Raw genomic sequence first — 26,653 nt, forward strand, 5'->3', positions numbered from 1 at the left:
CACCGCTGCCCACAGGCACTCAGGCTCGGGGTGGTTTTCACGCATTTATTGGGGCCATCGGGGCGGGGGCCGCTCCCTGTCAACAGAGGCGCTCACAGTCTCTTCAGCCACTCCAGGCTTGGGCCCTGGGGGTCCTGGGGGTGGCTGGGCACGTCGGGCATGTTCCCGTCGTCTCGGAGGGGCACTGTGGACAGAAGGGGGCTGCTGAGACCAGCAGATCGCCAGGGCCCCCAGAGAAGGGCCGGCCTGTCAGCTTACATTCAGACAGGGAGACAGGACCCCAGGAGAGAGATGAGAAAGTAAGGGTCAGAGAGGGCTTCCCTGGGGGCTCAGGGGCAAAGAATCTGTCTGCAATGCAGGAGACGGGGTTTTATCCCTGGGTCAGGGAGATGCCCTGGAGGAGAAAATGGCAGCCCACTCCAACATTCTTGCCTGGGAAATCCCATGGACAGAGGGGCCTGGCAGGCTATGGTCCGTGGAGTCACAAGAGTCAGACAAGACTTAATGACTCAAGTACCACCACCAAGGGTCAGAGAGTCAGAGATGTCGGGAAGCAGGGAGATAGAGACCTAGAGACATGAAAAACCAGAATGATGGACACAGAAAGGAGCCCCAGAGAAAGACCCAACAGACATGAGGAAGCAGGACAGGCCTGGAGAGGTAGAGACCCAGGAAGTCAGCAGTTGGGAAAGCAACAGAGGCTGGGAACCCAGACAAGGACATAGATCTGAAAGCACCACAGCAACTCACAAAGTGCAAAAACAGACAGGAGGGAGCTCCCTGGTAGCCCAGGGGCTGGGACTGGGTGCTCCCAAGGCAGGGGGCCCAGGTGCGACCCCTGTCAGAGAACTAGATCCCACGTTGCTACAGTGAAGCTGACCATCTAGAGTACCGCAACTAAAACCCGGAGCAGCCAGATAAATTTTAAAAAAGAAGTGAACTTGATGGCACGTGGATTCCATCTACTAAGGATGAAAGGATAGAGTCCAGCGTGCACCGCAGAATCTTGGAGCCCTGTGGAGGACGCGCCTGCCCATTACTGCCCCCCCAGCACAGCCAGGCCTCACTCACCTGGGTAGTTGTAGGGTGTGGCCCGGTTGATCATGAGCGAGTACTTGGTGTAGGGGCTGAGTGTGGGCAGGATTACAGCTGTGGAGAGATAACAGGCATGAGGCCTGGGGGAAGGAGGAGACCCCCGCAGACAGAAGCTGAGCTTTGGCCAAATGGGGGTCAGGTCCGTGGAGGGGAGGGGAGCAGGGGTTCACCTCCAGGAGGCCCCTTGGCACCCTGGGAGCCCCATACGTCAGCATAAGGGTGTATAACACTTTTCAGAGGTTGGGTGAAAGCCAAGTACTCACAGACACGTGGGACCTGGAGGGCACAGGAGGGAAGAAGGGGGTGGTCACGGAAGGAGCGCATTTGAGTCATGGAGCATATTGGGGGGTATGGGTCAGGGGGTGTCTTGGCAATGTTCCAGAGGCATCATGAACTGTTACAAACTGAGGAAGAGGGGGAGGTTCAAAGAACAATCATTGAGAAACCACAGTCCCTCTGGGTGGGAGCTGGGAGTCACGGGGAGGTGGGGCAGGGCATATAAAGGAGTGTTCCAGGCCAGCACTGTCCGACAGGAATGTAAGAACCAGCGATGCGATTCACATGGGCAGGGGGGCCTGGCATGCCGCAGTCCATGGGGTCGCAAAGAGACACGACTGAGCAACTGAACTGAATAGCCACAGTAAAATTAAAAGGCACAAATTTAAAAAATGAACCAGGTATATGCAAAATATTACTTCAATATATCAACGTGAAAAAAAATGGGTATATATTTTTTGTTATGGGAAGTCTTTGAAATCCAGCACGTACTTTACATGAGCGTTACACGGCCCATCTCAATTCATACCAGCCCCACTGCAAGAGCTCTAGGGCCGATGTGGGCCGTGGCTGCCAGGCCGGACAACTGTGGTCCCGAACCTCACCCAGTGTGGGGCCTGCCCACCAGCGCTACTGACAAGGCCTGGGAACTTCTTAGTGCAGCTGCCCGGGCCCCTCCCAGACCTACTGAATCTGAGCCTGTGTTTTAACGAGAGCCCCACTGCCACCCCTGAAAGTCTGAGCAGTCCAGCTCCAGGGCTGAGGTTCTCCATCAGGGAGACACGTTAGAGTCACCAGAGAATTTTCAGGAGATACCAGATTCCCGAGCTCCACCTCCACCCGCCGCCAACTCAATTCAGAGTGTGGTGGGGGGTGAGGTGATTATTATTATTATTTTTTTTTTTTTGAAGCAAGGAATACAATTTTATTTGCAAAGCTAGGCATCCTAGAAGATGGCAGGCTAGTGCCCCAGCGTATCATCTTATCTGGGTCTGAATGCCAGTTTCTTTTATAGACAGAGAAGAGTAGGAGGTGAGGAAAGTGAAAGTGACCTTGCTCAGTCGTGTCCGACTCTTTGTGAACCCATGGACTGTAGCCTACCAGGCTCCTCTGTCCATGGGATTTTCCAGGCAAGGGTACTGGAGTGGGCTGCCATTTCCTTCTCCACACTTATTTTTTTAAAGGGGTTAGGTATTTATAATGGGTATCTAGGATTGAGAACTTCTTTCAAGGGATTATAGAACTCTTGGGTGGGCGCGGATGGGGTGCGAAGCGATGGGGTGGTGGAGGGGTCAGAATATTAGGGGTTGGGGTGTTGGCACACTAGCGGGTACACGGGATGTTGAGGGCGAGGGTCGGGGCTGGGGGTACAGGATGGAATGATGGGGTGTGAGGGACACGGGATGTTGAGGGCGAGGGTCGCGGCTCGGGGTACAGGATGGAAACGATGGGGGGACACAGGATGTTGAGGGCGAGGGTCGCGGCTCGGGGTACAGGATGGAATGATGGGCGGGGAGCGATGGGACCTCTACGGGATGGAAGGTAAAGCTGGGACGCCGGTTGGGGGTCATGCACGTTCGCACCAGGGACACTCACGCACCGAGGCCCGCAATGGCGAAGGATGCCACTAGCACCGGTTCCTTGGCCCAGACATTCTTGAGGAAGGCTGCGACTCCTGTAAGGATGGGTGAGGAGGGTCACCCTCGCACTTGATGCCCCCGGTGACCTCTATCCCTCTTCCGTCAACACCGCCCTGTAGAAGCCCCCTCGTAACCTCCGCACCCCCCTCCGGCCCGGACCCCACTGGCTCCACAGGGGCTCCGCGTTGCCCTAACCCCTGCACCACCCGGGACTCCTAGAACCAGCTTCACGCGCCGGCAGAACCCGAACTTACTCTCGGCCATCTTGGTCTCGGCGGCGGCGAGGGCGCGGAGCACTCTGGGAGTTGTGGTCCCTGGGCACGGGCCCCGCAGCCTGAGTCCGCGCTTGCGCAGTGGCGCCGAACGGCTATCCGAGGCGGTGGCGGCGCGGAGCACTCTGGGAGTTGTAGTCCCGACCCGCAAGCCGCCACCGGCTGAGTCAGCGCGTGCGCAGTATTGCAGAACAGCGGTCGGTGCTGAAGGCTGTAGAAAAGGAGGCGGCGCTGTGGGTTTAAACGCAAGCCTGTCTTCGGCGCACCTGCCAAGGTTCGCTTTTCTCAGAACGTCGTTCCGGAGGAGTAACTTCCAGTCCTACTGCAGCCCAGCTAAAGCGGAGTGCATCAGTCCTCATCTATAGTTTACTTCTGAGAGTCCATTTTATAGATGGGCAAACGGAGTCTGCGAGAGGACAAATGATCAATCTATCAGTTGAGGTCTTAGCTCAAAATCAGTTCGTCCTGCAAGCCCTAACTCTCATTCCTTAAGGGTTAGGGACCTTCTGCGGACTCTCACAGTGCCCCGTGTGATCTCCATTTGTGAAAAAGTAGTGAAACTGTTAGTGGCTCAGTCATGTTCAACTCCTTGCGACCCCATGGACTGTATGTAGCCCCCCAGGCTCCTCTGTCCATGGAATTCTCCAGGCAAGACTACTGGAGCAGGTTGCCATTCCCTTCCCCAGGGGATCTTCCCGACCCAGGTCTCCTGCATCTCAGGCAGATTCTTTGCCGTCTGAGCCACCACGGAAGCCCCTCATTCTAGCGCACATCGTTTTGTTTTGTTTTAACTAACCTGGTCGGGATGTGGCTTTCCTGATAGCAGGCTGGGAACTACTGGAGCACAAAAATGGGGTCTGACTCTCCTCTGTCCCCGCGCCCCCAACCGTGCAGCACAGGGTCTGATACATAATAGGTGCTAGCTTTTTTTTTTTTTTAGCCTAATGAACACAAGAGTGATGACCTTCCACTCTCCCAACTTTTCCCACAGCACCATAAGGCTATGACACAATTACCCAGGGGCCCCCACCTTGCTCCTCCTCCCTTCCCTGAACACGGCTCTGATTTTCTGAAGTTGCCTCATTTCCCGGTAGGGGACCGGGCACGGTGAGCCCGGGCTGCTCTTCCCGCTCCAACCGAGAACTGCCCGTTATGGCGGAGGTGCTGAGCCTGCAGCTGCTGACTCTCTGTGAGACATCCACCCCCTTCCCCCTGGGTCCCTGACTGGGCTGGGGTCTCCCTGAGGGCAGGTGCAGCACTAGCTGAGGGTTCAGGAGGATTCTAGGTTAGAATAACAGGACTGGGGTTCCGACTCCTGTATCCTAAGGTAAGAGGACACAGGGGTCCCAGATTCCTGGGTTCTTGGGAGAGGAGGAAGTTGGGGAGCAGGATGCTCTAGATCTTGAAGCAAGAGAAGACCAGGGACCTGAATTCCTGGGAACGGGGACTGTTCAGTCCTAAACCTTGATGTAACAGAAAGATGGGAGCTGAGACACCTGGGTCCCTGGGAAAGGAGGAAACTGGGGGCGCAGACCCCCACACCCCAGAGAGGAGAGCTGTGCACTCAGATTATTGTCTCCTGAAAAAAAGGGGAGTCCAAGCTCCTGAATTCTTGGGTGTAGAGGAAAGAGGGATTTGGGTCTAGGCTTTATTTTTCTGGCTGTGTGGCATGGCTTGTGGGAGTTTAGTTCCCCAAACGGGGGATCGAACCCCAGCCATTGGCAGGGAGAGCGCTTAGCTGTAACCACTGGATGGCCAGGGAATTGCCTGCCCAGACTTTTGGTCTCTGAAATAAGTGGGGATTGGAAGTCTGAATTTATGGCTGATGAGAGAAGAGGAAGTTTGGGCCAGATTCCTGTTTCTCAGAGGAAAGAGAGCCCGGGGACTTAGATTCCTGGGCGTGCAGTGAGGTGGGGCTGGTAGCAGCTGAAGGCTCTGACAAGACCAAGTCCCCTCCTCCAACCTTCTATAGGGCTGGTGTGTCACGCAGACAGCACTCCAGCTGGTGAGTAACACCCCCCGCCCCACCCCCCATTCCCCCACGTGTTTCTGACATCCCATTTCCAACTACTCAGCTTTTATTTTGGTGCCCACCATCACCCCAGATTTCCTTACTTCCCTCTCCTCTCTTCTTTCTTTCCCTCCTCCCTCCCTCCCTCACTTTGTTTTTATTTACCTTTTGCCGTGCTGGATCGTGGTTGCTGCGCGTGTGTTTTCTCTAGCTGTGGCCACAGGCGTCTCACTGCCGTGGCTTCTCTCGTTGCCGAGCGCAGGCTCTAGGTGCGCGGGCTCTAGGTGCGCGGGCTCTAGGTGCGCGGGCTCTAGGTGCGCGGGCTCTAGGTGCGCGGGCTCTAGGTGCGCGGGCTCTAGGTGCGCCGGCTTAGTAGTGGCAGCACACAGGCTTGGTTGCCTCATCGCATGTGAGATCTTTCCAAACCAGGGTCAAACCGATGTCCCCTGCACTGGCAGGCAGATTCTTACCCACTGTGCCACCAGGAAGTCCCCGTATTCACTTTAGTGACCAGTGTAGAGAAGTAGGGAAGGTCATGCACATTGGAGTGAATGAGACCTAAACGGGAACCCCGGTTTCACCATCCTATTCATTTATGACCTTGAACAAACCACTGCATGCTAAGACTCAATTTTCTACTCTGTAAAATGGGCTGTTGTGAGGATTTAACAAAATCACATGCATAGAACTCTTGGCTCAGAGCTTGGTGAAGTGCAGGGCTTGGGAAATAAGATCTCTTGCAAAACCCATTATTTCCCCATTTGGAAAGTGTAGTTCTCCACCCTAAGATGACTCGGTTTCTTTCTAAGGTTTCTGATGAGGGAGATCTCTTCTTCCTCTCAATTTCCCCCCAACTACACTCCAAATAAGAGTCACCTGGAAAACCATTAAAACCTTAGTTATCAATTTTTTAAGTTTTAAATGCTAAAGCTAACATATATTCATGATTTTAAAAATTAATTATCATCAGACTTCCCTGGTGGCCCAGTGATTGAGACTCCATGCTTCCACTACAGGGAGCATGGATGGGTTCGTTCCCCAGTGGGGTAAGGTTCCACATGCCCCACAGCGAGCCCCAAAACCCCCATTAATTACTATTAAAGGACGTATAGCAATGGCTGTCTTCCCTTTCCTCATCTTCCTTATATGATCTCTGAACCCTTATAAAAAATTTTCCATGCATTCAAACACACACATGAATTTTTGTGCTTCTTCTTTTTTTTTCCCCCCAAAGCAAAACTGGTATTTCTTGTAAGGTGTTCCACACCTTACATTTTTCACTTTGTAATTGCTGTCCATGTCATTATAGATGGTTCTACTTTTTTTCTCTCTTTTTAAAAATTGCTATCTAGCATTCACCATTGCAGGGGGGGTTCTAGTTTAGTTGGTTCTCCTGGTGTATATTTAGGTTGTTTCCAGCGTTTACTCTCACATTCATCACTGCAGTGCGCATTGCAGTGTGAAGTTTTCATGTTCATGTAAGTGCATTTGTCTAGGGTGGACTTATTGAGTGGCTGGTCATATCCTTTGTGTATCTTAATAGAAACTGACAAACTGCTGTCTCAAAAGGTGTGGTTGAGTGCAGCTAAGCACCTATTGTACTATATATTCTCCCAAACACAATGTTAACCGGTATTTAAATTTTTGACAACCCGAGAGGCAAAAATGTCTTACTATTGTTTTAACTTTTTAAAAATTAGTATTATCGTGGAGTGACTTTCACATCGCAACCCCTAGATGTGTTTTGGTCAATTGGACTTCCTCCTCCATGAATTGCCTGTTCATATGTTTTGCCCAGATTTCAGTTGAATTGGCTCTAAGATTTCTTTTCACACTTTTTTTTTTTAATGTGGACCATTTTTTTTAAGTCTTTATTGAATTTGTTACAATATTGCTTCTGCTTTATGGTGGGTTTTTTTTGGCCACAAGCCATGTGGGATTTAACTCCTCCACCAGTGATGGAACCCACACCCCATGTGTTGGAAGGCAAAGTCTTAACCACTGGACCACCAGAAAAGTCCCTCTACACTCTTAATCTATGTGATTTATGAATAAGCCATTTCTGACAGTGCGCTTGTCTTCTAGCTTCATTTACATGTCTTTTCTCATATACAGCTTTAAAAGGTTAAAACGGCCAAATTAATGAACAATTTTCCCTTCTGAATTTTTCATTTTACATTTTCAGACAGCCTTCTCAACCCCAAAGATAAATACATTTTCCTATATTTTCTTCTGATACTTTTATAGCTTTTTAAAAAACTCATGTAATTCTTTGCATTAATCTGGAATTTGCTTGGGGGAATGGTGTGTGAGGTAGGGATCCAACAATTTTTTCCCCCAGATAGATGGCAAGTTTGGGCAACTGTTGAAATATGTCAAACACATTACAAGTATTCTGGAGGACAGTTTGAGTTCGCAGATTTCTGGGATCCAATCCCTTGAAGTGATGTTTAAAACAGGAGTTGATGCCTCGCTCCTCTGATGTGCAGCCGGTTTTGAAAGCCTTGGTTGGGGTCCGTGTCTCCCCTGCTTTAGGAGCAGGGATCTGAGGCTGAGAAAGGGGCAGTGATTCTCAAGGAGCTTCTCCTCCTACTCCAGCTACCCGCTCATCTCCGTGGGCTCCCAAGAAGTCCGAGGACCCAGGCAGCCACGCTTACTCAGTCTCCCCAGCCTCCAACCCCAGGCCCTGGCTGAGCGCTCAGCCCGCTGCAGTTGTGACCCCCGGGGTCAATGTCACCCTGAGGTGCCAGGCACCCCAGCCCGCCTGGAGGTTTGCAGTCTTCAGGTCTGCAGAGCTCACTACTATGATTCACCGGGATGTATCTGCGGAACTGGCGGAGTTCTTCCTGGAGGAGGTGACCCCAGCCCAGGGGGGCAGTTACCACTGCTGCTACTGGAGGCGAGGCTGGGACCCAGATGTCTGGTCCCACCCCAGTGATGCCCTGGAACTGCTGGTGACAGGTGAGGTCCTGGGGGAGCGGGGTGTGGAGAAGGGACACAGGTGGGATGGAGGGGCAAGGAGGGAATCCGTGTATGTATGGAGAGGAGCTTGCACAATGACACATACAAAAAGAGTTACATGCAGAGACAGAGAGAGAGAATTCTCAGTCGGGATGATTATGCCGCCCTTCCCACCCCGCCCCCCGAGTCTGGCAATATCTGGAGACATTTCTGCTTGTCCTGACGGGGGAGGGTGTGCTACTGGCATCACATGGGTGGGAGGCCAGAGACGTTATAACACACCCTGTGTGCAGGGCAGTACAACCCCCCCAACACCCACCCCCAAAGAATCATCCAGATTTATCCAAAAATGTCACTAACGGGACTCTCCCGTGGTCCAGTGGTTAGGTTTCCAAGCACTGACTGCCGAGGGTGCAGGTTCAATCCCTGGTTGGGGAACTAAGATCCCCTAAGAATCAGAGAAACCCTGGGAGAAAGACACAGCCTCTGAGCCCCACGGGGCAGTGAAACATGCACGACCGGGGCGGGGGGGGGGGGGCGGGGCCGGTTAAAAACAGAGCATTTTAGTGGGCACAGGGACAGTGGGAGAAAGTGGGAGGGAGAGGGAGGCAGACACACAGGGGCTGGGAGAGATAGGGACACGGACACGGAGGAGCTGAGGGAGACCACAGAGAAGGTGGGAGGCCTGCAGACACCAGACACCGGCCGGGAGTGGAGGAGAGAGATGGGCAGGGAGAGCGGGCGGGGCGGGGAGGGGAGAGGGTAAGGGAAGAGTGGAAAGAGGAAGGAGGGGGTGGGGGAGAGGGGAGGGGAGAGAATGAGGCGGGGGATGGGGGTGAGGGAGGGGGGAGAGAGGAAGGGGAGAGGGAGGGGAGGGGAGAGGAGAGGAGAGAGAATGTGGCTGGGGTGGGGGGAGGAGAGGAGAGGGGGAGGGGAGAGGAGAGGGGGAGGCGGGGGTGTGGGGAGAGAATGAGGGGGTGGAGAGGGAGATGGGAGGAGAGAGAATGAGGCGGGGGATAGGGGTGAGGGAGGGGAGAGAGGAAGGGGGGAGGGGAAAGAGGAAGGGAAGAGAGGAAGGGGAGAGGGAAGGGAGAGGAGCGGAGAGAGAATGTGGCTGGGGTGGGGGGAGGGGAGAAGAGAGGAGAGGAGGGGGGAGGGGAGAGGAGAGAATGAGGCGGGGGTGCGGGGAGGGGAGGGGAGGGGAGGGGGAGGGGAGGGGGAGGGATGAGGGAGGGAGAAGGCGGACCCCGACCCTCCCAACTCCTCGTCCCGCAGACGAGCTGCCGCGCCCTTCGCTGGTGGCGCTGCCCGCGCCGGTGGTAGTGCCCGGGGCCAACGTAAGTCTGCGCTGCGCCGGCCGCCTGCGGGGCATGAGCTTCGCGCTGTACCGCGAGGGCGAGGCGGCCCCGCTGCAGTACCAGGATTCGGAGCAGCCCTGGGCCGACTTCCCGCTGCTCGGCGCGCGCGCGCCCGGCACCTACACCTGCTACTACCACACGCCCTCCGCCCCATACGTGCTGTCGGCGCGCAGCGAGCCGCTGATGGTCCGCGCGGACGGTGAGCGGCCGGCCCCCCGCCCCCAGACCCGAGAGTCCCGACCGCACACCTGCTCCCCCAGACCCGGGAGTGCAGGCCCCCGCCCCTCACCCCTCAGACCTGGGGGTCCAGGCCCCCGCCCTCCCCTCTCAGACCCGGGGGTCCAGGCCCCCGCCCTCCCCTCTCAGACCCGGGGGTCCAGGCCCCCGGCCCCTCCCCTCTCAGACCCGGGGGTCGAAGCCCTGCCGCCATGCAGCCCGTGCAATGTTGAGACTGGAAGTTGCGTTCTCAGCTCCGCTCTGGAACTTAAACACCCAGAGGACGGGCGGAGATGCAGGTCTGACGGGGACGCTGACCGCCTCTCTCCCTTGCTGGCCCCGCAGGCTCGGGCGCCTCGGACTACACCCAGGGCAACGTCCTCCGCCTGGGGCTGGCCGGCCTGGTTCTCATCTCGCTGGGCGCACTGGTCGTTTTCGACTGGCACAGCCAGAATCGCCCCTCTGGCAACGTCTGGGCCTGAGCCCGGGAGGGCAGAGAGGAAGGAGAAGACGCTGGGGTCCCATGGTTGGACCGGCCCTGCCGGCAGCCCCGCAGCCCAGCTTCCCTAGTAATAATGCCCTTGCACCGCGCCCGGGATCTTCCTTCTGGGTCATCTCTCCAGGACCTCCCAGATCAGTAGAAAGCACTATCGGTGGTTAAGCCTTCCTAACCAGTAAGACCTGAGATCGAATCCCAGTGCCGCTATTCACTCCTTGTGGGATGTTAGGAAAGTTTTACCGCTGCCCTGGCGGTAAAACGGAAGCATTGGAAATACTTCATTAGGATTACTTTGGACAATGCTCAATAAATGTCAGCTCCTGTATAAGAGCTGCTTCTCTCAAACTCACAGAACCAAACGAAATTCTAGTTGTGATTGTTGTTTTCCCCTTGTTCATGCTCCAACTCACCTTTTTTTTATATATATATATATATATATTATTTGCCTGCTGTGGGTCTTGGTTGTGGCATGTGGGATCTAGTTCCCTGACCAGGGATCGAACCTGAGCCCCCTGCGTTGGGAGTATGGAGTCTCAGCCACTGGACCACCAGGGAAGTCCTTCCAGCTCACCTTTTAAATGAGTCACCATCATTCTCATGACATCACTCTTGGTGGCCAAGCAAACATCTTCCAAAGTCCTGCTCAGATCCTCCCCAGAGGAAGACCAAGTTCAGACCCTGCGGAATTTCTTCTCCGATCACAGGTTCTTGCGCTCACAGCTATTTTCCAGAACCCTCCTTATCAGTAAGAGGCAGGATTGGTTGCTCAGGCAACAGCCAGTGGCACAGTAGACCTTTGACCTGGACCCTAAACTCTACCTTCCGGAAGCCCTGGCTACTCCTATAGTTTCTCCCAAGTTTATTAATTTAATTCTCATTTTATCTAGCAATCTGATGCCTTTCTCGAGGTTATACACACATTTTCTGTTCCTAAGCAAGTCTTAACCACTCACTTACATGTTCTTGATTTATGCCTAATCTTGGGGGAACACATCCTCTTCTGTTTTTATTAAAATTTCCAACTTCTCCTTTCTTCCTACTTTATGGAGAAGAGGATGACTTCCTTTTTTTTGTTGTTTGTTTTTGATTTTGCACAGCCACAGCCCCACCACTCACTGGGCGGACAGCTTTGAACAACCTACAGATCCTTCTGAGGTTGCACCTGTGAAAGGAGAAACTAAAAACATCTCCTGTGTTGCCAGGGTCCAGCCCCGGCTGATCCAGGGTATTCGAAGGGGAGACAGCGTCGGCGACTTAATTTAAATATTCATCAAAGATATAAAGGGTAATAGAATGAGGATAGCTCAGTAGGAAAATTCAGTGGAGAAAAGAGGCTGAGTAGCTTGGTTTACGCGGGAGACCAATAAAACTTCAACACAAGAAGTTTGCACCACTTACGTAGGCCGCAGGTGTCCTTCCGTTCTCCCGAAGGAGAGGAGACACTGAGGCCTCCCTGGTCGGATCTTAGAAGCCCAGGCATAATTAGTAAGCATGGCAGGTTCCGCGCTCCAGATGGAGACTCAGCCAGAGTGAGAGAGAGAGACATGGGGAGACCAGTCTTTCGAGGAACTGATCCCAATTCTTTATTTTCCAGGGTCTGTTTTTATACACTGAGGTGTTATACAAAAGTCACGCGGGGACAGCAGTCCTGACTTTTATTAAAGTCAGGTGCTTCATACAAATGTATACAGAGGTCTTAGGGGTGTTACATCATCTTCTGGCCAGGGGGGCCTGCTGACAATTTATGACCCTCTCCTTGTGACAGCGGTCAGTCAACCAGAACACTTATTTCTCCAGGGGTGAATTATTTTTGAAACAGACGCCACCTTCCGAAGGTAACAGATAAAGTTACATTCCTATAGGGTGAGGGTGTAGTGGGTTTTAGTTAAGGAAAGAATTTACTTGGCCTAAGGTCTAACGTGATTTATATCAAAGATTAATACTTATTTCTTCTATATATTCATTAATGTGTATAAGGGCAGGGGATGTGGAGACTTAGCAGTAAACATTGGCTCAACAAATGAAAAACTCTTCACCAATACAATTTCTAATCAGCCCACTATACTTATACTAATAGTTTTCTAACTTCTCTAAAGAACCTGTTTTTAGAAGGTTTAAAGCATCTCGTGCCTCTCATGGTTGGGAGGCTGTGAGCAATCACATGTGGCCGGACAAGCCTGTCAGGCAGGCTAGAGAACCTTCAGAGGAGTTTGTAGGTTGAAACACTCCTATCACGCCCAGGAATTATTATTAACTGGAGCTCTAAGTTAACTTCTTCTCCAAAAGAGGTGGTGGGGGACAGCCCCCTATAAAGTCAGAGGTGTAGGTGAGAGCACAAAGTAGTAAAGTAGGCAGGCTCTGGTTATGGGGGTAGATGCTTGAGGATTTCCAGGGGGACTCCTGAGGCTCGATCCCGCCTTTGCGTATGTTGAGCCTCCTTCCTCATGACCTTTGCCATGGGCGGAGTGCCTCATGCCGGCCCCCAACACTGTCAATTCTAGAGGGAATTAAAGCAGGGGTCCCTACCCTGTGGGATCCAATGCCTGGTAATCTGAGGTGGAGCTGATGTGATATTAATAGAAATAAAGTGCACAGTAAACACAATGCACTTGAATCATCCTGAAACCATCTTCCCCCCTTGGTCTGTGGAAAAATGATCTTCCACGAAATTGGTCCTTGGTGCCAAAAACGTTGGGGACTGCCAGATTAAAGTGATAACTTGTCCCCAACATGTGAAGGATTGAAATAAGACTGTATGGTCATTGCCCTGCCCCCACGTCCTCTGCCTGCTTTCTGCCTGTGGAAAAGTTAGTCAAAGGGTAAGTTTAATCAGAGAAATGAGAACACGTGAAAACAAAGGAAAACAGTCAAAAGGAGACCAAATAATAATGTGGTCATAAAGCATCCGGAGAAGGCAATGGCAACCCACTCCAGTACTCTTGCCTGGAGAATCCTATGGACGGAGGAGCCTGGTGGGCTGCAGTCCATGGGGTCGCTAAGAGTCAGACACGACTAAAGGACTTCACTTTCACTTTTCACTTTTATGCATTGGAGAAGGAAATGGTAACCCACTCCAGTGTTCTTGCCTGGAGAATCCCAGGAATGGGGGAGCCTGGTGGGCTTCCATCTATGGGGTCGCACAGAGTCGGACACAACTGAAGTGACTTAGCAGCAGCAGCAGCATAAAGCATCAGAGAAGGCAATGGCACACCACTCCAGTGTTCTTGCCTGGAAAATCCCATGGATGGAGCAGCCTGATAGGCTGCAGTCCATGAGGTCGCTAAGAGTCGGACATGACTGAAGCGACTTAGCAGCATTAAGCACAGTCGAGGACACTTAGTTCCTTCTCAAGGGCTGTAGATATTATCCTGAGCCATATTCTGTGAGCTGTCTTGAAGATCCTGAAACTCCAGGTGGATAAGTTAACTACATGATGGCCAGACTCTACCCAGGACATGAGCTGCCACGATTCTGGGCATTCTCGCCAGTTGGTTCTGACACCTATCTGCTGTTGAGGGCCGTTTGTGAGCACTGAGTGTCATTTGGGCATTTTGCCAGTTGGTTCTGACATCTACCATTGAGGACCATTTTGGGGACATGTGTGTTTGGGACTCTATGGGTCACCCTTGGAGAGAGTTTATGACTGATCTGTCATTTGGTGTGTGAGTGTGTATTCCGTTTGTGTGGTTGGTACTCTTGTTGCCTTATGTAAAATGGGAAATTCAGGTTCAATTCATTAAGAAAAATTTTAGCTGTGAAATCATGACCAAAAAAATGATTTTTTTGGACAATGTATGGCAGCAATATTCTTCAGACTCCAGAAGATTGGTTAAGATGAAACTCTTGAAATTCCAAAAACCCAGTTATTTTTGCATATGTAGTTATAGAAGTCTAGTTTGATAAAACCTCTTTTATCAGACCCTGGGAAAACAAAAATATGCCTAGGAGAAAATCTGAAGTTAATGCTTATTATGTCCTTGAAATACAAACACAGTCCACTTTGCCTGGATCTTCAGCCTTGGGTTAAATATAAAACTTCAAGCCAAGGAAAAAGAAAAGATAGAAGCCTTTTAAAACTGAGAATGTAAATTTGACTATTCTATTATCCATAAAGTGACGTTTAATTGCAATGCCTAATTCAATAAATGTAAAAAGATGAAGCAAAGAGATCTCTGTTTGTCTGGACGTTTGTATGTCTCAATATGTGTTTTTGCCATTAGATAATATTGCTGAGGTTAATTTGTAAAAGGGCTCTATTTAATTAGCCTTAAAAAATATAAGTGCTTACAAATCAAACAAATCTAAATTTACCTACTTTTGTCTTCTTATAAGACCAAGAGGGAAACTAAAGAGGTTTGGGCTTATTAAACAAGCATGATGTACCATTAAAGAAAAATTATGCTGTGAAAAATGTATACTTCTAGATGTATGAAATATATCCTTAGGTCTGCAATCAGAAAAGGCTGGTGTATCATTTCAATCACTTGGTTTTGTTAAGGTTCCAAGGGTTAAAAATTGTGACATGTAAAAATGATAAGGTGCCGAGGTCCAGCCCCGGCTGATCCAGGGTATTTGAAGGAGAGACGGCTAGGCGACCTATTCAAATGTTAATTAGAGATAATAAAGAGTAATAGAATGAGGATAGCTCAGTAGGAAAATTCAGTGGAGAAAAGAAGCTGAGTGGCTTGGTTTACGCGGAAAATCAATATAACCCGTGACACCAGGTTAGCTCTGACCACGGAGGCCGCAGGCGCCCTCTCGAATAGCGGAAGGTGCCCCACCTTAGACACCTTCTCGAGTGGGTCTTAGAAGCCCAGGCAAATAAATGGTCGCAGAGGATATCCGCGCTCCAGATGGACACTCAGCTGGAAGTTAAAGAGAAGAATGACATGGGGAGACCAAGCGTTGGTGAGCAAGGCCCATAGCTTTATTTTCAACAGGGGCTTTTATACCCTAAGTTACACATAGAGGATAATAGGGGATGCGAAGTCAGCAGTCTTTGATGCTTATCAAAAACCAGGGTTTCTTTCCTGTAAATTTATCGTATACAAATGGTTTAGGTGATTTACATCATCTTCTGGCCAGAAGGCCTATTAACATTTTATGACTCTTGACAAGCACTTATCAACAAAGACTTATTTTCTCTAAGAGTAATTATTTTAAGGTTTGGCGCCATCTTCCGAAGACAAAATTGCATTCCTATAGGGCGGATGTGTAATGGGTTTACAAAGGAAAGAATTTATTACCTTAAGGGTCTAAAGTTACTAACACCAAGGCCACTACTTATTTTTTCTACATACCAACTATATTAATTAATGCACATTCAAGGATACAATTCAGGGGATGTGAAAACTTGGCAACAAACATTGGCTCATCAATGAAATCTTTTACTAGTTTTATTCTGACAGTTTCTAATTCTCTGAGAGGCTCTAAGCTATTTGAATATCTTAAGCTTCCCGTGCCTCTCCAGGCTGGGAGACTGTAAACAATCGTATGCATAGCTGTAGGTGTCTGGGTAAACTTGTCAGGCGAGTTAGAGAGCCATCTGAGGGGTTTGGATTTAAACACTCCTAATTGCCCAGGAACTTTATTAATTGGAGCTGTAAGTTAACTCTTTGACAGAGAGAGCGAGATGGTGGTGGGGGACAGCCCCCAGTAAAGTCAGAGGTGAGAGCACAAAGCAATAAAGTAGGCAGACTCTGGTTTTTTGGGGGTCGATGCTCGAGAATATCCGGGGGCACTCCCGAGGCTCGATCCCACCTTTGCGTATGCCGAGCCTCCTTCCTCATGACCTTTGTCACGAGTGGAATGTCTCTCGCCGGCTCCCGGCAATAAGGGAAACATTTCTATGTGCAAAACAAGTAGAACATGTGTTGTTGGCAAAGAGAAAGGATAAAGAACAGAGGCATTTTTGGAAAAAGACGATAATTATTTTGTCCTACAATTGTTTGTTTCTGGATGAGAAAATAAAGAACAAAGTTGTTTGGATCCAGAAAATGATAAAAGACTTATGAAAAAGGAACTTTGAGGAAAGAATTTTGTATGTTGTCAGGATTAAGATTAGACTGAATTTAATTGTTTATGAATGTTATTAACACTAGGCTGATGCAAGGCTGAACTTGTTTTTGTTTTTGTTTCTGTCTCTGTTAAGAAAGCAGTGTTCTCCTAGAATATTGATCTGATTTTGATAACAGAGACTACTGATGGAAAGTAATTGTTTTGTTTCTAATCATACTTCTGACCCCAATGTTCAGGATGGAAAAATTGCCCAATAAAGCTGAGGCAGAGTATAACTATTCATGATCTGTAAGACTGCTGGCTCTAAGTTTACCGCTTAAAGCACACATACAGCATCTGTGTGACAACTGGGTAGAGATGATAAAATGAACGGCCTCTAAAACATTTCTTTGTTAGCATACCTCTGAGCTTGTTCATGCTATCTTATGAAATTTCCCCCAACGTGGACAACTAGGCGATATATAAACAAAAAGGAGGCCTAGTGTCGAAGGAGATGGCTGGGCCCAGAGCAGGCAGAAAAAAGAGCCATTCCGGCAGTGTTGGGAAAATACATGGATTATCAATGATTCCTATGAAAGGAGTCACAATTAAAAGGGGGAAAGGATGGAAGAAATGTTCACATACTGAGGTACGGGGACGTCATTCTGGCCTATACATGATTTAATTTAAACTTTAGGCTAACCAAAACAGCCTGTTGGGGACGCCAGCAGTGAGAAGGAGTCCTAACCACTGGACCGCCAGTGAGGTTCTAGGAGTTTGCTTTGTCAACTGAATTCTCATTGTCACAGTTTGTGAAATAATTTGATAACAGCCCTTAGTTCTTAACCAGTGGGCATGTCTACCAACCAACTGATGCTTGCCCGGAATTTCCAATATCCTCAATGGTGAAGTGCCTTCACCCCTTCAGGAATCCTTCAGGCTCATGCCTAAGACATCTGGAGGGCTATCTATTTGAAGCCTGAAATCTGCCTGAGACAGGTGAGGATTTCCTGTGAGCGAAGTTCTTGTGCAAGAAACATGTTGCAATTGGCATCCTCAACACGTTTCCGGAAGGTGTGGGAAGAGGGAACTGCACTGCCCAAAAAAACTGTTCTTGCCCTTACTCTGGAGTACGGGGGGCGGTGAGGCACTGATCATTCCAGCTTTTCCCCTTTCTGTGGCTGCAAAACAGAAGGATCCCTGGCCAAGCTGACATGCTACGATGCTCTCCAAACTACTTCTCCTCCTCTGCTTCAGTAAGTCTCACAGGGCTGTACATGGAGAACACAGAAAAAAAGGTAACTGGTGAGAAGTTTACATTGGGCTTGGAGAGAGAAATGACATCAACTTTAGTTACTGAGTGCATATTACATGTCAGAAATTGGAGTGCAATATACACGTTCCCTCTAAACCAGTGCTTAACAAACTGGGATTGCTCTTGTCCCAGCTTTGTTTGGGATGTTTGCTGAATGCCTGAACTTTATAGGCTTTGTGTTTTTCTTTTATTCTGGCTTTGTGTTTTCTTAAGATTGACTCACACTGTTTTGCTAACATAAAAATATATGTTAGAGGCTCTATATCAATACCGTTAATAAAAGTCCAGTGTCACATAGAAGGTAACTATAAAAAAATGCAGCAAGGTAATAAACGTGAGAAGATGCTGTGTAGTGTTCCATGTCAAGTTTCTGAGCCTGAAATACATGATTTATTAGAAGGGCAATCAGCCATGATCAAGATACATTGGAGGCTAGTTTCAAATAGACATCTTGTTGATATCATCAAAGGCAATATGAGAGTGCTCACGGCACGCTGTCATGCAGGAATTTTTTTCTTTTTGAAGAATCTTTTCATTTTGATTTGGGGTATAGCCAATTAGCAAGGCTTCCCAGTTGGCTCAGTGATAAAGAATCTGCCTGCCAATGTAGGAACCTCAGGAGATACATATTTGATCCCTGGGTTGGAAAGATCCCCTGGAGAAGGAAATGGCAACCCACTCCAGTATTCTTGCTGGGTTAATCCCATAGATGGAGGAGCTTGGTGGGCTACATACAGTCCACGGGGTCACAAAGAGTCAGACACGATTGAGCGAGTGAGCACGTACAGCCAATGAACGATGCTGTGATAGTTTCAGGTGAACAGTGAAGGGACTCAGCCCTACATATACAGGTACTTGTTCTCCCCCAGACTCCCCTCCCATCCAGGCTGCCGTACACCACTGAGCAGAGATCCCTGTGTCTATAGTACGTCCTTGCTGGTTATCCAGTTAAATACAGCAGTGTGTGCACGTCCATCCCAAACTCCCTAACTATCTCTTGTCATGCAATGCTTTAACCATCCTTCCTTCCACCTAAAATCATCACACGTAACACCAGTGGACTATATTCCACATTTGGGTGGTACATCTTTGATCCTTCCCCAGACAAACAACCAACCAGCCAAGCCAAGCAAAACCCTGCAAGAGAAGATCAGGTCCGCATCGACAGCTTAGGTCTCAGATGTGAGTTTGCAGAACCTAGGGGCTTGCTTCAGATTGCACAGGTGGTATGTGAGGAAGCCAAATTCAACCCAGAAGGGTCTAGCTCCCCAAACGATTCCACTCAGGCACGATGTTCAGTTAAGAGGAACATACCCACGTGGTCTTTGGTATGGAAGCACCCTGGGCGTGCCTGATGGGACTTGAGGGTTGGAAAATGTCCGAGGAGGGAAAAGATATGTGGTTCAGAATGTCCCCTGCCCTCCAGCTATGCAGCTAGGAGGTGACACACGACGAGTATTTCCAGAAACCAACAAGGCTTGGTATTCACAGAAAATCTGGAGAGGAGAACTCGCCTCCATGGGGGCCTTTGCACTTGGCTTTTGGCTATCATGCCAACTCACTCCAGTATTCTCGCCTGGAGAATCCCATGGACAGAGGAGCCTGGTGGGCTACGGTCCACGGGGTCGCAGAGAGTCGGACACGGCTGAGCGACTAACACTTGAACTTCCTTCACTCCTCCTATCATCATATATTTGTGATGGCCAAACTGCTCCTCGTGTTCCTCGCGTCAGAGGCTGTTTTAGAGACATGTCTTAGCTGTGTTTTCAGAGGGAAATGCAAGGCTGCAGCATGTTTGCTGGAGACCCAGCTCCTGCACACACCATCTGTGGGAACTTTGGGAAAACCACTTCAATATCTGAAAGCTTCCTCATCTTTCAGGGTTACCTTCACAATTAGGGTCAAGTATGCATGACATTCTTGGGCTACAGGCCATGGGGTCACAAAGAGTTGGACACGACTCAGCCACTAACACAGCATAGCACATGCGTGACATAACACACATAGCGTGTGCTCAGTAAGTGCTCATTTTTTAACTAATTAATTTTTAAATTTTTGTCTGTGTTGTGTCTGCATTGCTGCATGTAGGCTTTCTCTAGTTGCAGCGAGTGAGTAGCTTCTCTTGTTGCAGAGGGTGGGCTCAGTAGTCATGGCACACAGGCTTAGCTGCCCCGCAGCATGTGGGATCTTCCCAGACCAGGGATCTAACCCATGTCCCCTGCACTGGCAGGAGGATTCTTTTTTTTTTTTTTTTTTTAACTGGAGGCTAATTACTTTACAATATTGTAGTGGTTTTTGCCACACATTGACATGAATCAGCCATGGGTGTACATGTGTCCCCCATCCTGAACCCCCATCCCTCAGGGTTGTCCCAGTGCACCAGCCCTGAGCACCCCTTCTTATGCATCGAACTTGGACTGGTGATCTATTTCACACATGGTAATATACATGTTTCAATGCTATTCTCTCAAATCATCCCACCCTCGCCTTCTCCCACAGAGTCCAAAGGTCTGTTCTTTACATCTGTGTCTCTTTTGCTGTCTCACATATAGGGTCATCATTACCATCTTTCTAAATTCCATATATATGTGTTAATATACTGTACTGGTGTTTTTCTTTCTGACTTACTTCGGCCTGTATAATAGGCTCCAGTTTCATCCACCTCATTAGAACTATTAAAATGCATTCTTTTTAATAGCCGAGTAATATTCCATTGTGTATATGTACCACAGCTTTCTTATCCATTCATCTGCTGATGGACATCTAGGTTGCTTCCATGTCCTGGCTATTGTAAACAGTGCTGGCAGGAGGATTCTTAACCACTGGATCGCCAGGGAAATCCAAGTACTACTATTTTATATTTTTTTACTCCTTTTCTTTTTCTGGCCACACAGGGCAGCAGGTGGCATCTCAGTTCCCCGACCAGGGAGCGAACTGGTGCTCTCTGCAGTGGAAGTTTGGAGTCTTAACCACTGGACTGAGAGAGAAATCAATGTTTATCATTCAGTCCCCTCTGACCTGCTTGGACATTGATTCCACTAACAACTGCTTCCGGAGATCTTTTAGCCTTTGAACTTTTAAAACCTTCTCCTTTCAACCATTTGCAAGTATGCATTTCAGAGGTATTCTGGGCATTCACAATGTTGTGAAAAGCATCAGCCCACACTTTTTCATCATCTCTGACATAAACTCTGTACTTGTTAACCAATAACCTGTTTCCTCTTTCTCCTCAGCCCCTGGTGACTTCTACTGTACTTTCTGTCTCTATGAATTTGCCCATTTTAGGTACTTAAGTGGAGTCATAACCGTATTTGTTTTTTCATGTGTCTGGCAAGTTTCACTTAGCCTAATGTTTTCCAGGTCTGTCCGTGTTGTAGCGTGTATCAGAACCTCATTCATTTTCATGGCTGAATAGTATTCCACTCTGTGTATGCACCTCATTTTTGCAATCCATTGATCTTTTGATGGACATTTGGGTCTTCTCACCTTTTGGGTATTTACTTTTCTGCTTTTTTCAAAACATGAAACGCAATATTTTTGATTGACTCATGCAATTTTAGCTCAAAGGCTTGGTAACTTCCCTCTTTCATCACAAGACACAGAACTGTTTAGTCCACACAGGGGTAAAAAGAGGAACTCTCTTAGCCACACAGACCTAACCAACATCCATTGAGTTAGATCTATCTCTCTCTTTTAATAATGTTAGAAAACAGGCTTGATATCAGTTTTAAAGTGATATTGCTGCTGCTGCTCCTAAGTCGCTTCAGTCGTGTCCGACTCTGTGTGACCCCATAGATGGCAGCCCACCAGGCTCCGGTGTCCCTGGGATTCTCCAGGAAAGAACACTGGAGTGGGTTGCCATTTCCTTCTCCAAAAGAGATGTTAGCACTCAGGTAAACCTATATCTACCACATCCAGGCATTAGTGGTAGTATGTGTGTATATACATACACACTTTTCAGATTCTTTTCCCTTACTGGTTAGTACAAAATATTGAAAATAGTTCCTTGTGCTATTCAGTAGGTCCTTGTTGCTTATTTTATGTGCAGTGGTGTGACCCTGTTCATCCCCAGCTCATAATTTATCCCTCCCTTCTCTTTCACCTTTGGTAACCATAAGTTTGCTTGCTATGTCTGTGGGAACTAGGAGCCCAAGGGCAGCACAGCCAAAAAGAGAGAGAGACAGAGAAAGGAAGACGTGTTAAACTAAGCGTGGCTCAGGTAGAATGAGAGGGTAAGAGGCTCGGGGGAATTCTGCAGAGCCGAGAAAGGTCCTGGGGTCTTGGGACATGAGCGCAGCCCTGGAGAAGCCCTGAGGGTCGGCGTGGAGGAGCTGGGAGCAGAGCAGGGCCCAGGGTCCAGCATAGGGACTGGCGCGCTCCTACAGGCGGGAGCCCCAGGATGGCCCCTGGGGGCCAGGAGGTGACCACGCGGGCTCCAGGCTGGTGTTTCTGTCTCATTCCCTGCAGGGCTGTGTGTCGGCCAAGCAGACCGAGGAAGAGCTGGTGAGTGATTCTCCATAGGCCCTCCGGATCCTCCCTCCCAAGGGCACCCACTTTCCCCTCCCCTCCATGGGCTTCCTGAGAGCAGGTGGGTGGGGTGCCCCCAGACCTGAGACCGGCTTCCTTCCAGAGGCGCTTCCCAAGCCCTCCCTCAGGGCCTGGCCCAGCTCCGTGGTCCCCGCTGGGAGCTCTGTGACCCTGCGATGCAGGACTCCCACCAGGGATGTAAGCTTCGCTCTCAGGAAGGGGGCACGCGTCTGGGAGATGGTCCAGTCACCCGACTCCACAGAGGACCGGGCTGAATTCCATCTCCCCGATGTAAAGTCCAGCGACGCGGGCGAGTACACCTGCGAATACCACAGGAGGGGGAACCCCCACGTGAGCGCACGGCCCAGCGACGCCCTGCTACTGCTGGTGACGGGTGAGGGGGCGCCTGGGGAGGACAGACGGCCCCCGGGGCCAGGGGAGGAAGAGGCGGAGAGGGGGTTTCCCCTCCAGGGCTGTTGGGAGGGGAGATGGAGAGAGACAGGGACAGAGGTGATGCCTTGGTTTGATCCAGGGCTCCTAGGAGGGAAAAACCTTGTTGGAGTCAGGCAGAAAGAGCAAGAGGTCATTCGCACGTCCCACAAGAAGCCCCTGCCAGGAGAACAGGGCAAGTGGGGCACCCAAGGCTCCCCTCTCCGTGACCTCAGAGTCTCCCTTCTCTCACAGGGTATCTCCGTCAACCTTCCCTCCAAGCGCACCGAAGGGGGCCAGTGACCGAAGGGCAAGAGGTGACCCTGCAGTGCCAGAGGCCGGCCGCGGAGCTGGGGCCGGTCATGTTCGCCCTGCTCAAGGCAGGAAGCGCAGCGCCGGTGCAGGTCCGGGCGCCGGCCGGGCGGGAGACCGACTTCTCCCTGTGGAACTTGAGCGCCGGCGACAGCGGGAACTACAGCTGCGTGTACTACCAGGCCAGGGCCCCTTTCCGGGCTTCACAGGCCAGTCCTCGCCTTGAGATCCGGGTGGCGGGTAAGGTTCTGCGGGATTTGAGGGCTTTTTTTTTTTCCAATTGAAGTGAGTGAGTGACTTACCCTTTGGCTCTCGTTTCTACTCCACTTGCACTTCTTTTTTTTAAGTTGATTCATTTATTTACTTTTGGCCGCACTGGGTCTTCAGTTGCTGCCCCCGGGCTTTCTCTAGTTGCGCGGGCTGGGCTTTGCCGCAGTGTGCAGCCTTCTCACTGCAGTGGCCTCTCTCCTTGTGGGGCACAGGGTCTGGGGGCCCCGGTTCAGTAATTGTGCTGCATGGGCTGAGTGGCTCTACGGAATGTGGGATCCTCCCGGACCGGGGATCGAACCTGCCGTCCCCTGCATTGCAAGGCGGGTTTTAAACCCCTGGACTACCAGGAAAGTCCACCCTGTCTCCTCTTTTTAATGTCTTTTCTTTCCTACTTTCTACTCCTTTTTTGCTGCTGTTGTACATTCTTGGTCAATTTCTCCTGCTTTTCTTCAAAGCGATCAAACCCACCATCCTCAGAATGCCTTCTACCACTCTCGCATCTCTTAAAGTTTGGTTTATCCTGGTGATCTTGATTTTATTCTCAAGAGCAGTTTTTGTTGTTGTTGTTCTCAGAATGTGGTGATTTCTCAATTTAGAGAAATGGCTGCAATGTCTTTCCATATCTCAGGTCACTTACTGTTTGAATTTGGCTGAGATGATTTTGCTTCCTGGCAGAATTTTGTTCCACTGAATGCTACAGACTTTCCTTTTCTCAACTTTGTCAACTTCTCTCTTTCTCTCTTTTTTAAAATTTATTTTTATTTATTTATTTGGCTTCACTTAGTTGCAGCACACAGGATCTTTAGTTGCAGCATAAGGGGTCTAGTTCCGTGATCAGGGATCAAACTCAGGCCCCTGGCATTGGGAGGGCAGAGTCTTAGCCACTGGACCACCAGGGAAGTCCCCCATGTGAATGTTTATGATTAGAAATCAGGGTCTGTGTGTTCAACCCCAAGATGGGGAGAGGGCTTACTGAGCGAGGTGGTGTCATTACTCATTTCTCCTGGTGGCTTCTGCCTGCAGGGAACACTGCTGGTGATGGTTTAGAGAAGAGCTTGGCACTGACTGGGATGTATAGGGGGAAGACACGAACACAGGCTTCTCTTTAGGAACCAAGACCAATGCCAGGCTGGAGCCCTTCTTGGCTGAAGCGGAGATCCTCCAAGGTCCAGATGCTGGGCTACTAAGCTCAGTTTTCTAGACTCACTGCCGGCATGAAGGTCTGTGCGATGGAGGGGGAAGCAGATGAAGCTGCTGAATTATTTCAGTGCTTTGTGGAGCAACTTCAGTTTTTAGAGTTGCTCCTAAGGCTGTGTGTGTGAAATCACTTCAGTCGTGTCTGACTCTTTGCGACCGCATGGACTGTAGCCCGCCAGGCTCCTCTGTCCATGGGATTCTCCAGGCACAAATACTGGAGTGGGATGCCATTTTCTTATCTCTTGATTCCTGATTTATGGAGGTAGAAGGGAAAAAAGGAAATGTGGGAAAGTGGAAATGTGATAAAGAACAAATAAATGGAGACGTCACTGGTGGGCCAGTGGCTAAGACTCTGCAGTCCCAATGCCAGGGGCTGGACTTGGTTCCCTGGATCCTACACCCAGCAAATAAGATGTAATACAGCCAAATAAATATGAACAAAAATAACAAATAAGTGAAAGACAAATGACAAGGCAGAGGGAATATAAAGAACAGAGGAGGCAGGCAGAACCGCTGCAGCGTTTATTTTTTCCATGATTAGAACTTCAGTGTTGGTGCAGCTGACCACCGGCCAGGAAAACCGGACGGCTGTATGAGAGTCACTCTGGGTAGAGGACACCCCTGCATGGTCCATGTTGATCCACGTCTCTCTTTTAGCTTCCCTGCCTTCCATAACCTCGGATTACACCACGGGGAACCACATCAGACTCGCTCTAGCCGCCGTAATTATGGTTATTGCAGGGGCTTTCCTGCTCGAAGCCTGGTGTAGGCAGAGGCACGTCCGCGGGCAGTCAGGTAAAAGCAAAACAGTCCTGAACACCTCTTTTCATGGGCTGCTATCGTGATACAGGGACTAGACTCCATAGTCTGCCATAGAACTTGTTCTTTAAAAATTTTACTTATGTGTCTGCATTGGGTCTCAGTTGTGACCCTTGGGAATCTTTAGTTGCGGCCAGGGGGGCTCTAGTTCCCTGACCAGGGATCGAACCCGGGCCCCCTGCATTGGGAGTGTGGGGGTCTTAGCCACTGGACCCCCAGGGAAGTTCTGATGGTGGCTAACTCTCTACAGCTAAATATTCCTACAATTTTCTCCTTGCTTACCTTTAGGATGAAGGATCCCAGGTCCCTAGAGCTGGAGAAGCCTGTGGAATGACTTATGCTGAACTGGACAGCAGAGCCCTAAGTAAAGGCCTTCCCAGCAGGAGAAGGAAGGGAGAACTTCCAGCAAGGAGCGGATGATGAGGAACAGGCCCCTCAGGGGACTAGGCAAGTGGGAGGCTCTTTCCTCAGCTCGCCAATAAATGTGTGTTTCCTTCTTCTAAAGAATTTCTTTTATGTGAGAGCTATTATTCACAGAGTTAAACACACACATCTCAAGGGCACAGCCTCCATGACTCTATTTATTTATCTATTGCCCATCCATCCTATTCTATCATCCATCCAAATATCTATCCATCATTCCATCCATCTTCCATCTCTTTATCTATCATCTATCTATCCATCCTGTTCTGTCATCTAGCCATACATCTGAGAGAGTCATTTCCTAGGCAGGTTGATAGGAAATCTAGGGGTCCCCAAGGAGAGAGGGGTCTCCAAATGGAGGAAATAGCCTGCAAGTGTCAGACATTTTTATCTCTCTTAAGCAGCAGGAGGAAACAAACTAGCAATATTTTTTTTTCTTCTCTATACAAATTTAAAGGGAGGTTTCTCTTAAAATACTGTGTTGCCATAATGACACCTGGTTTCACCTGAAGTTAGCTATTCTTGAGCCTAGAGATAACCAATGCCTTTTTCTTACGGAAATGTTTGTCTTAAGCCATGCTAATGTACTACGCCTTTACCCCAAACTCTGTCTCCAAGTTGGTTCCGCCTCTTGGCCCAGAACCTACTTGACAAACCAGTATGTTATACTCAGATATTGTTCCCCTAATCTATGTAAATGAAACTATTTGTATGGTGGTCTGCCCTTCTTTAAGATTCAAGTTAATCATTTTATGGCCCAGGATAAACCATTTGGTGCCATTCTGAATTTTAAGACATTCCTTTCTTTCATTAACAGACTGCTAGTGACTATATAACATCCAGCTGAAGACTAGCAGAGGGGTACTCTTTCTGCCCCCTTCTGATGCCTATGTCAGAAGCTTTCTCTATCTCCTTTATACTTTAATAAAACTTTATTACACAAAAACTCTGAGCGATCAAGCCTCGTCTCTGGCCCCGGATTGAATTCTTCTCCTCCGGGGGCCAAGAATCCCGGTGTATTCGCGTGATTCAACAA

General features: G+C 49.5%; 3 protein-coding genes across 11 annotated transcripts; 2 read left to right on the top strand and 1 right to left on the bottom strand.

The window, feature by feature from the left end:
* Positions 1 to 31: 31 nt before the first annotated feature.
* NDUFA3 (NADH:ubiquinone oxidoreductase subunit A3) lies at positions 32 to 3,400 on the bottom strand. The gene is made up of 4 exons (XM_006053449.3): positions 3,266 to 3,400; positions 2,972 to 3,046; positions 1,072 to 1,149; positions 32 to 184 (listed from the first exon to the last, which is right to left on the bottom strand). The coding sequence occupies exons 1-4, from the start codon at positions 3,273 to 3,275 to the stop codon at positions 93 to 95; spliced, it is 255 nt and encodes an 84-aa protein (XP_006053511.1). The 5' UTR covers positions 3,276 to 3,400; the 3' UTR covers positions 32 to 92.
* Positions 3,401 to 4,317: 917 nt separating this feature from the next.
* Positions 4,318 to 10,677, top strand: OSCAR (osteoclast associated Ig-like receptor). 3 transcript variants are annotated; one of them, XM_006053446.4, is made up of 5 exons: positions 4,319 to 4,472; positions 5,256 to 5,288; positions 7,893 to 8,255; positions 9,531 to 9,812; positions 10,175 to 10,677. In XM_006053446.4, exons 1-5 carry the CDS (start codon positions 4,436 to 4,438, stop codon positions 10,309 to 10,311), a joined length of 852 nt encoding a protein of 283 aa, XP_006053508.2. In that variant the 5' UTR covers positions 4,319 to 4,435; the 3' UTR covers positions 10,312 to 10,677. The 3 variants fall into 3 exon arrangements, with proteins under 3 accessions (XP_044786977.2, XP_006053508.2, XP_044786978.2); XM_044931042.2 differs by having other exon boundaries at positions 4,318 to 4,472; positions 9,531 to 10,677; XM_044931043.2 differs by lacking the exon at positions 5,256 to 5,288 and having other exon boundaries at positions 4,334 to 4,472; positions 9,531 to 10,677.
* Positions 10,678 to 17,270: 6,593 nt separating this feature from the next.
* Positions 17,271 to 25,701, top strand: TARM1 (T cell-interacting, activating receptor on myeloid cells 1). 7 transcript variants are annotated; one of them, XR_003104751.3, is made up of 6 exons: positions 17,271 to 17,623; positions 22,108 to 22,143; positions 22,271 to 22,561; positions 22,852 to 23,148; positions 24,202 to 24,398; positions 24,917 to 24,983. XR_003104751.3 is itself a non-coding variant. In XM_044931046.2 (6 exons), exons 1-6 carry the CDS (start codon positions 17,540 to 17,542, stop codon positions 25,485 to 25,487), a joined length of 837 nt encoding a protein of 278 aa, XP_044786981.1. In that variant the 5' UTR covers positions 17,376 to 17,539; the 3' UTR covers positions 25,488 to 25,701. The 7 variants fall into 7 exon arrangements, 5 of the variants coding, with proteins under 5 accessions (XP_025125539.2, XP_044786981.1, XP_025125541.2 ...); XR_003104750.3 differs by lacking the exon at positions 24,917 to 24,983 and adding an exon at positions 25,033 to 25,161 and having other exon boundaries at positions 17,272 to 17,623; XM_044931046.2 differs by lacking the exons at positions 24,202 to 24,398; positions 24,917 to 24,983 and adding exons at positions 25,033 to 25,170; positions 25,483 to 25,701 and having other exon boundaries at positions 17,376 to 17,581; positions 22,080 to 22,143.
* Positions 25,702 to 26,653: the final 952 nt, after the last annotated feature.

Source organism: Bubalus bubalis, chromosome 18 (assembly GCF_019923935.1).
Source record: "Bubalus bubalis isolate 160015118507 breed Murrah chromosome 18, NDDB_SH_1, whole genome shotgun sequence".
Taxonomy (NCBI): domain Eukaryota; kingdom Metazoa; phylum Chordata; class Mammalia; order Artiodactyla; family Bovidae; genus Bubalus; species Bubalus bubalis.

Bases quoted from the DNA above. Each gene is read 5' to 3' on its own strand.
- NDUFA3 (XM_006053449.3), bottom strand. The intron at 1,150-2,971 runs GTGCGTGAGTGT...ATCTCTCCACAG, and splicing joins CTTCGCCATTGCGGGCCTCG to CTGTAATCCTGCCCACACTC. The intron at 185-1,071 runs GTGAGTGAGGCC...TTCTGTCCACAG, and splicing joins CACACCCTACAACTACCCAG to TGCCCCTCCGAGACGACGGG.
- OSCAR (XM_044931042.2), top strand. From the start codon at position 4,436: ATGGCGGAGGTGCTGAGCCTGCAGCTGCTGACTCTCT. The intron at 4,473-5,255 runs GTGAGACATCCA...AACCTTCTATAG, and splicing joins CCTGCAGCTGCTGACTCTCT to GGCTGGTGTGTCACGCAGAC. The intron at 5,289-7,892 runs GTGAGTAACACC...CTCCTACTCCAG, and splicing joins CGCAGACAGCACTCCAGCTG to CTACCCGCTCATCTCCGTGG.
- TARM1 (XM_006053450.4), top strand. From the start codon at position 17,548: ATGCTCTCCAAACTACTTCTCCTCCTCTGCTTCAGTAAGTCTCACAGG. The intron at 22,144-22,270 runs GTGAGTGATTCT...GCTTCCTTCCAG, and splicing joins AGCAGACCGAGGAAGAGCTG to AGGCGCTTCCCAAGCCCTCC. The intron at 22,562-22,851 runs GTGAGGGGGCGC...CTTCTCTCACAG, and splicing joins CCTGCTACTGCTGGTGACGG to GGTATCTCCGTCAACCTTCC.